The following is an 8,260-nucleotide window of genomic DNA, read 5'->3' as shown; positions in this document are numbered from 1 at the left end:
TCAGGAACACGGTGACATGCTCCTGGGGAGCTCGGGGAGGTTAGCAAATGCAGGCTGAGGCTGCCAGTGAACTCCCTGGCTGTGACTAATTCGGTATCAGCCAAGCAGCTGCCCTCATCAGGGATGAGTCAGGCTGAGCAGAGGCAGCCGGAGCAGGCAGGATGGCATCGCCACACTCCGAGAGGGAAGGGAGAGCCCCAGATGCAGGTGACAGCCCTGCTGGGTGCCCTGGGCGTGCTGTGCCACCCCATACCCACCTCCCGCGGGGCCTGCACGTCGATGAACTCCTCGAAGATGCGCTGGGCCTTGGAGGCCAGCTTGGCCGCCGAGCGCGTCTTCTTGAAGTCCTCGCAGGCCAGCCAGAACTCCAGGTTCTCCTCGCTGAACTCTGTCTTCAGGAAAGCACGGAAAGCTGCCAGCCCGTCTGCCAGAGACACACAGGGAGTCACACGGGGAGCAGGCAGCCATGCCTTAAGGAGCTGAACACAGGCTAGGCAGAGTTAACAGGAATAAAGTGTTGAAGTGACTTCAAAGGCCACACCCTGGCAGTATGGGAGTTGTGGCTCTGCCCAGATGGCTCCAAGATGGAAGCAAAGGAGGGTTTGTTCACGAGATCTCACTTTTCTATAAGTTCTGCTCCATTTGCATATCGGGGTTAATTATCCAGTTCCAGCTTTAGCCTATGAAGTCCCACCCTGCTTGTTTTTCTCTCTTCAGCCCACATTGTTTGTGCTCTTGGGCTGAGATCTGGATCATTTGTCCTTGGTTCCCAGCTAGAGCAGGAATTGTTTTGTCTCCCTGCTCTATGCAGAGAGCCACCATCCCCTAATGTGGCACCCAGACCCACACATTAAAGCAGCCCAGAATCTGAAAAATAGAAAAAGCTAAAACCTGAGGAATCAAGAAAAAGCAGGGAGCTGTTCCATTCTCAGACATCCTTCCATCCACCCCGGCCTACCAAAGACAACTTGATATTTCTCCCAAGTTCTGCCATCCCAGGATGCATCCATAACTTACACCACTGATGAGCTGGGCTCCTGTGAGCTGCCACAAAGCCAAACATCACTTGATGTATCTCTGAAAAAGTGTTTTTTCCAGCTAAGGTGGCAGAAGGCTTTCCTCAGGACTGGGACACCCACCTAAAGTTACTCATGGAATTACCAAGGTTCAACTCATGATAATGCTACACTTTATGAGGCCCTATCTGCCACTAAGAAAAACCTTCAATAAAGCATAGCTGATGTGGACTTGCCTCCTATGCTTTCTGTCATTTTGCTTTATTGCCTTGTGCCATTTTTAGTTCTTATTTAAACAGAGAAAAGCTCTCAGAGAGTCTGTTACAGCTCCAATAAAGGGGAGAGGGAAAGGACTTGGCCTAATTACGGCTTGTCTAGTCAGTGGTAAAAGTGTGCTTATCACTTGCTAATGCTCAGCAATTGTGACATTTCAGTAATGCAATCTGAGTCAGCCAGGGCAGATTAGAAATATGGAAAGATTTATTAGGCAATCTGTGTTAAACCCCTGCCTGGGCGTATTTATGGACACAGCCATTGTTTTTTATTTCCTTTCCCTGAATGGCACCAGGGGAGTTGATGTAGCTGAAGGCTTACACATCCCCTTTCTCCTCAGGATAAAGTTAGCTTCTCCTTTTTATATTTTTCCCAGTAGTGTGTTTCTAACTCTTCCTGCTCTTTTGCAATAGGGTCTAGGTTTTTGTAGTTCATGACTGGAAAGCTCTAGGCTACTTCCAAGCAATTGTCTAAAAATATTGATGCAACTGGGGACGAGCCTGGTGAGGTCAGACTCCTCAGAAGGATGAAGGGAGCAAGGGCAAGGTGTGTGCAGCCCCTCATCCACCAGCATCCTCAAATCCTTCTGGGCAGGGTTGCTCTTGATCTGTTCATCCCCCAGCCTGGATTGATTTTGGGGGTAATCCAGGGGCAGCACTCTGCACTTGGTCTTGTTAAACCTCATGAGTTTTCCATGGGCTCATTTCTCAAGCTTGTCCAGATCCCTGTGGATAGTCCTAGCATTTTCTCAAACAGACTACTCAGACAGTTCCTTCTATATGCTGTATGTGCTATATATATGCTGTATATGCTATATAAAAAATATGCTATATAATACATACTATATATATTATATATTTTATATATTTTATATATAATATATTAAAATATTATATATATTACAAATATATATATATTATAAGCTATTTCTATGCTCTCTATATGCTGTGTGTGCTATAGATCCATAGCAATGTAACACTGTCCTGCATCTCCCCTGCATGTCCTAAACTTCTTCCTGCTCCCCTTGTTTCTGGTAATAACTTAGATATTTTCCAGCTCCCTCTGAAACCTCAAGCCCTAAGCAGTGGCTGTGGGTATTAAACAGCACTAAAAAATCCTATTTCTGTCTGTGTGTCAGTCAGAGGAGATGTCTGACTGCCCAGATCCTCAGAGGGAAAGGCCAAAGATATATTAGACCAGATGAACCCAAAGTGCAAGCTAAGCCTCTCTCCTCTGCCTTCCTCAAAGCTCCTTCATTTGGGGTTTTTTTGCACTGACTGCTCCATCAGCAGTCTGCTATCAGCATAAAAATGGATCCATCCCATCTCAGCCATGCTCCCTCCTGCTGTCAGCCCCAGAAATAGCTGCATTATTCCAGCTCATCCTGACACTTCTTCCTTCAAGCAGTTTTAGGAGGAGATCGGGGTTTTGCACTGCTAGGGTAGACAAGAAAACAAGGCTCTCATCCATGCAACACTGCAGGCTGTGGGTCCAAGCTGGGGCAATATTGTGGCATCAGCCCCAGAGAAGAATGCCAAAGGAGCAGGCACCTGCCAGGATCCCCCTGCCCGTGGCTGCTTTGAGCATCTCCGTGGGTAGGGAAATATGGTGCAGGTGAGGGATGTTGTGGGGCTGCTCCCCTTCCTGAAATCTGGACACAGAAACATCTTCCAAAACCTGTGTCCCCCTTAGTGCCTCTAAAATTCACAGGGCCTGTGAGAACAAGGGAAGGACTGGAGAAGAGAGCAAGGAGTCTTTGCATGCTGGCAGCTTTCAGAAATAAGGAAATTAAACAGGGAAAAGGTTCCAGTCCCTCGAGATCGATGTCATTTTATCAAGCATCAGCTCCTAGGATGCTTGATGTTAAATATTCCAGCACCAAACACACTGCTATGTCTCTGCAGTGTTCCTGCTGAGGTCTTGCTCTCCTATCCCTGCCTTGCTCTTTTTTTTTTCCCTCCTTTTCCTCTACAACAGCCCAAGAGCTGCAGCACTGACAGAGGATCACTTGCAGAAATAGCAGTGTTGCATGAAAGTACCACATCTGCTAAAGGTCATTGATGCAGAATATGATGTCTGAAAAATAGGATGCCTGAGCAACAAAATACCTGAAAAATAAAATACCTGGAAAATGTAATATCTGAAAAATATAATACCTGAGAAATAAAATACCTGAGAAACGAATTGCCTGAAAATATAATACCTGAGAAATAAAATGCCTAAAAAATAAAATACCCGGAAAATATCATATCTGGAAAGTATAATACCTGAGAAATAAAATACCTGATAAATAAATTACCTGAAAAATATAATATCTGATAAATAAATTACCTGAAAAATATAATACCTGAGAAACAAACTACCTGAAAAATATCATATCTGGAAAATATCATATCTGAAAAATATAATACCTGAGAAATAAAATACCTGAGAAATAAAATGCCTGAGAAATAAAATACCTGAGAAATGCAATAACTGCTAAAAGAAGGGAAAGTCGTGAGTGACAAGGAGAGAAAGGCATTTGCTACAGCCCTGCCCCAGAGAGCATCTGCAGCAGGTTCCCCTGGGACCAGAAGGTTTCCATGAGTTCTGCCTCCTGCTCTAATGTCAATCAGCTCCTTTTGATCCTGAAATAAGTTTAGACAGTGAATGGATAAATAATAGTGTCTGGCTGTTCTCTGCTTTTTTGCTACACTCCTGTCATGCAGCCCTCGGAGCCTTGGAGGAGCTGCAGATGGTGAGGCTGAACCTGTGAGGACTTGGCCTGGGACACTTTGGGTGCAGGAGAGATCAGCCCTGGCTGCCTGGTTTTCCATAATTTTCATCTTTAACCCTTGACTGCCTGCCAGCCTTTCCAGCTGTGCCTGACAGCCAGGTTTGGGGAATCACTGCCAAAAGTTTGTCACGGAACAATGACAAGTCTGATTGAAAGGGCAGGAGGACAATTAGGCATGGGAGCTGCCACCACCTGAGCTGGGATTTGACCTGGATATTGCCTTCAATCTCCTCCTCTCCTTCATAGCACATGAAGGCTTTCAAGGAATGATCATTCACAAATTGATCAGCATTTCAAAGCTCATCCCACCCAACTGGACATCTTTTTTTTCCAGGACAACCACCACTGGAGTGCAGTGTGATATGAGCAGGAGAGAGATTTCACCTCCTGAAATATCCCAGTGTGCAGTTCCAGAGGTGTGCTTTACAGAGAAAGCACAGAAATTAACTGGACAACTTTTAACTTTCTAATTAATTGGACAACTGGACATCTCTTTTCCCAGAACAACCACCACTGGAGTGCAGTGTGATACAAGCAGGAGAGGGAGTTCACCTCCTGAAATATCCCAGCGTGCAATCACAGAGGGATGCTTTTTGGAGAAAGCACAGAAATTAAAAGCAGGATCAGAAGTCTGCAGAAGCAACAGCACAAGATAATCCCTAACCTGAGGCCCGAAGGCCACACAGAAGGACAGGATAATTCTGCTGTAGCTGCACAGCCCTTCAGGACAACTATTGGACAATTATTCAGGAATTTGCCTCAAGAGTCCTTTGCTTGAAGCCAAAGGAGGAAATTGATCCTGGTGGAGCAGATAAATTGAAGGCAAAGAAGCAGAGCTCTTTACTGGGTGTTGAGAGTCTGAGGGAGAAGCAGCAGACATTTGATATTTTACTTTTGTAGTATAAATCTAAGCTTCAAAATGCCCTGCTCTCCATTCAGACTGACTGAGGAAGGTGCAGAAGGGATTGTGCAAGTGCTCAGACATTACTCAGGATCCTGCAGTGTTGCAATCTGAAATGCAGGGAATCCTCAGAACCTTGGGCCTGTAAGCCAAAGCTTAGAATTAAACACAGGATTTGATCTGAGACCTTGGGAAAGGCTTCCAAACTCAGGTGCTAGAAGTGAGAATGTGGATTTATAGTTTAAAGCAGAGACACGTTGAGTTGAGGAAAGTTTAGAGTTTTAGAGTTTAAGATAAGGAAAAAACAAAAGTAATTACAAAGGTAAACAAGAAGTTTAAAATGCAGTACTGTATGTTTGTGTGCCGTAACATAATTGGCTAGGAGAGCTTACACTGTAGTATGAGTCCATAAAACAAAATATCTAAGGATTGGGTCAAAAACATAAATATCCTTGTTGGTAGTGTTTTATTGGTCAATAAATCCTTAAAAGGTCTTGTAACTGGGGTCTTGTGGCCTTCTGAACCATGCAGTGAAGATGTGAGCCAAACTCACCCTTCCTGCCTGTGTCGAAGATAAGAAAAATAAATCACATAATCTAAAAAACTCAGAGATCCTGTCTCTAACTCAAAACTCCTTCAACAATCCCCATAGTGCAGATCATCTGTGAGTCAGGCAGTGCCAGGCAGGGCATGTGAAGACAGGGACTCCTGAAATCCCATTCAGGAGATGGAAAGTGGATCCTACCCAGCCAGGAGGGACAGAGGTGGGGAGCAGAAAACACAAGACAGGTCTTAGCTAAGCTTTCTCAGCATGGGGAAGAGCTCAGATTAGTGGCCTAAATCATTCAGGCAGTTTAATAACCAAGCACCTGCCGCTGTAAGAGCAAGAAAGCAATCACCCATCATTTATTTAATGCACATGTTTCACCCCCTCAGCAACCAGAGTTCATGCAGGGAGTAAAAGTAGAGTCCCTGTGGTTGGGGGATGGATGGATTGGCTCCCTGGAATGCATTTGGTCCAGGGCTGGAGGGACAAGGTGACAATTGCACAGCACATGGATGTGCTCTCAGTGCTGCTGAGCAGTGCTTCCCTTCATCTCAGCTGCCTGTCAGCACCACAATGCTAATGCTCTTCTGCCTTGGAAAGAGCTGGGAGTAGGTTGGGATATTCCTGTGCTGTGTAGGAAGTGAAGGAATGTGTAGACAACAGAAGGAGGAGAACAACAATAAAGTTTGGGAGGAAGAGCACGGAGATCACAAAAAAAAAAAATCCAGAAAAAAATCACCTTTTCCTCCAAATTGCAAAAACTCTGGAGAAAAATCACCCTTGAGATAAAAGTGACTGTTTTTGGGGTTGGGTGAGAAGTTTACCATGGGCTGAGGACAGACTGTCCTGCTGGATGCTAGAGGAACAAAAATCTGTGTGTCCAGCCCCGTGGGGGACACAGAATGAGACATGCTATGGCTTGTATTTCCCTCCAGCAGGCTGTCAAAAGAAATCCTCATCTGGCCAGCCTCCTGGGCACGGGCACAGGGAGAGGATTATTCCTCAGTTACTCACAAGCATGCACTCACACTCTGGGGACCACGCTGAGCTCGCCTCCCTGGCACAAAATGGGAAAAGTTGCCAAAATCCAGCATGTTAAAACCATTGCTTTTTCTCCCTGGGCACCCAAGGAAATGCTGCAGACAGGTCTGCCTCTTACTCTGTCAATTCTCTGACAAAAGCAGCATCAGGCTCCCACTCCTGTTGCTTGCTCAGGAGCCCTGAGCCCAGGGAACACAGCAGTGAGCTCAGACAGGCTCCTGATGTAAAACAGGGATTGTCTGCCCCAGCCCAGGCTTTCTGAGTTGATTTGCCCTGCCCATTAACACAAACAATTAGGATATCATTGCACTGACCCATGGATGTGAAGTTGCTGCATCCTGCTGCTCAGCACTGCTCACTCCAGGAGGGATGAGGGAATTGAGTCCCAGGGCCAGCACAAAAGGGAGGTGGGGACAGCCCTCCCGCATTTCCTACTCACAGTCTCTTGTTAACTCTAATAACTTGTCAACTCAAATTATCCTTTGAATGGCTCGGGGAATAAATCCAAATCAGACCACTCTATGCAGGGGGGCATTACCCAGCCTGGGAATCACCCAAGAGACAACAACTGCTTCAAATCCCAAGGGATTTCAATCCTCCTCTCTCAACGGCAGCAAACATTACCTGCACGGTCATTCCTTCTTCAGAAGGGTGAGGGGAGATGAGGGGGGCTCCCCAGGGCCACCACACTTCAAGGGATGTCTGGCAAAGGTGATAATGCAATCACAGAATGGTTTGGGCTGGAAGGGACCTTAAACATCATCTCATTCCAACCCCTCTGCCATGGGTGGGCAGGGACACCTCTTACTAGAGCAGGTGGCTCAAATCCCCAGGGACTCTCCATGGAATCTGTGCAATGCATGACACTCCTCACATCACTTCCATTTAGAAACCTTTTGGAGACTCCTGAAAATAGGAAGGGCAAGAAATGTTTTTCCCATCTCCCAAATTACTGCAGCCCTATGAGCCTGCTCCATGTATGAGAGCAGCCTGCTCGGCAGGGCACTTTGGAGACCTCTTAGGGAGCTCTGATCCTCATTCTGGCTCCTTGGAGCAATTTTGCCACTTGTCCAACCCCTGGCAATATTGCCCACAAGGTCTGCCCCATTTTCAGCTGCTCCATCAGCTCCTGAGTCCCCCTCCAGCACTTGGGGGTTTGTTTTCCCTTGGGGAAGAGTTTGCTGCGAGGCACCGAATCCATCTGACTGCAGCAGAAAGCACCACACAACCCCTCGAAATCACAATCTCCTTCCCAAAATAAATGAACTGTCCATCTAGTGAAGACAGTTTCTGACAGATGTGTCAAGCAGAAGTGCTCTACCTGCTGATGCTGTGAGCCCCGGGGGGAATTCTCCTTAAGCCCAGCTGGTGCTTAGCCCATGCCCCCAAGCATGAATTCCAATTTTCCCTGGCTAATGCTGTTCACCTGAGCAGTCACGGGGAAATTAGGCTGGGACAGTTCTGTCCTCCTCTTGGCACTAAAAGCAGGATTTTTGATGGCAGCTGCCAGCAGGCCAGGCACGGCTTTATTTAATCCCAGATTTTGGCCAGTTAAGGCATAAGGTTCCCTTACCTGTGTAACATCAGCACATCCTAACAGCAAAAATGCAACTTGTACAATATAATTAATTCTATGAGTATGTGCTGTTCTCTCCTTTAAACAAGTGTAACTAAAATAACACTTCTGTTTCAACAGAACTTTTTGT

General features: G+C 46.2%; 1 protein-coding gene across 17 annotated transcripts in view; it reads right to left on the bottom strand.

Annotated features, from left to right (window-relative positions):
- The window catches only part of LOC110478894 (regulator of G-protein signaling 8), a 35,190-nt gene that overhangs the window by 9,627 nt on the left and 17,303 nt on the right, over positions 1-8,260 (bottom strand). For all 17 annotated transcript variants that reach the window (XM_077785267.1, XM_077785268.1, XM_021545791.3 and 14 more), the window contains one exon: positions 258-424. In XM_077785267.1, the coding sequence (XP_077641393.1) occupies positions 258-424 (167 nt within the window). The remainder of the gene's footprint in view (positions 1-257; positions 425-8,260) is intronic.

This window comes from Lonchura striata, chromosome 9 (assembly GCF_046129695.1).
Source record: "Lonchura striata isolate bLonStr1 chromosome 9, bLonStr1.mat, whole genome shotgun sequence".
Taxonomy (NCBI): domain Eukaryota; kingdom Metazoa; phylum Chordata; class Aves; order Passeriformes; family Estrildidae; genus Lonchura; species Lonchura striata.
This window is presented reverse-complemented; position numbering and strand designations above follow the sequence as displayed.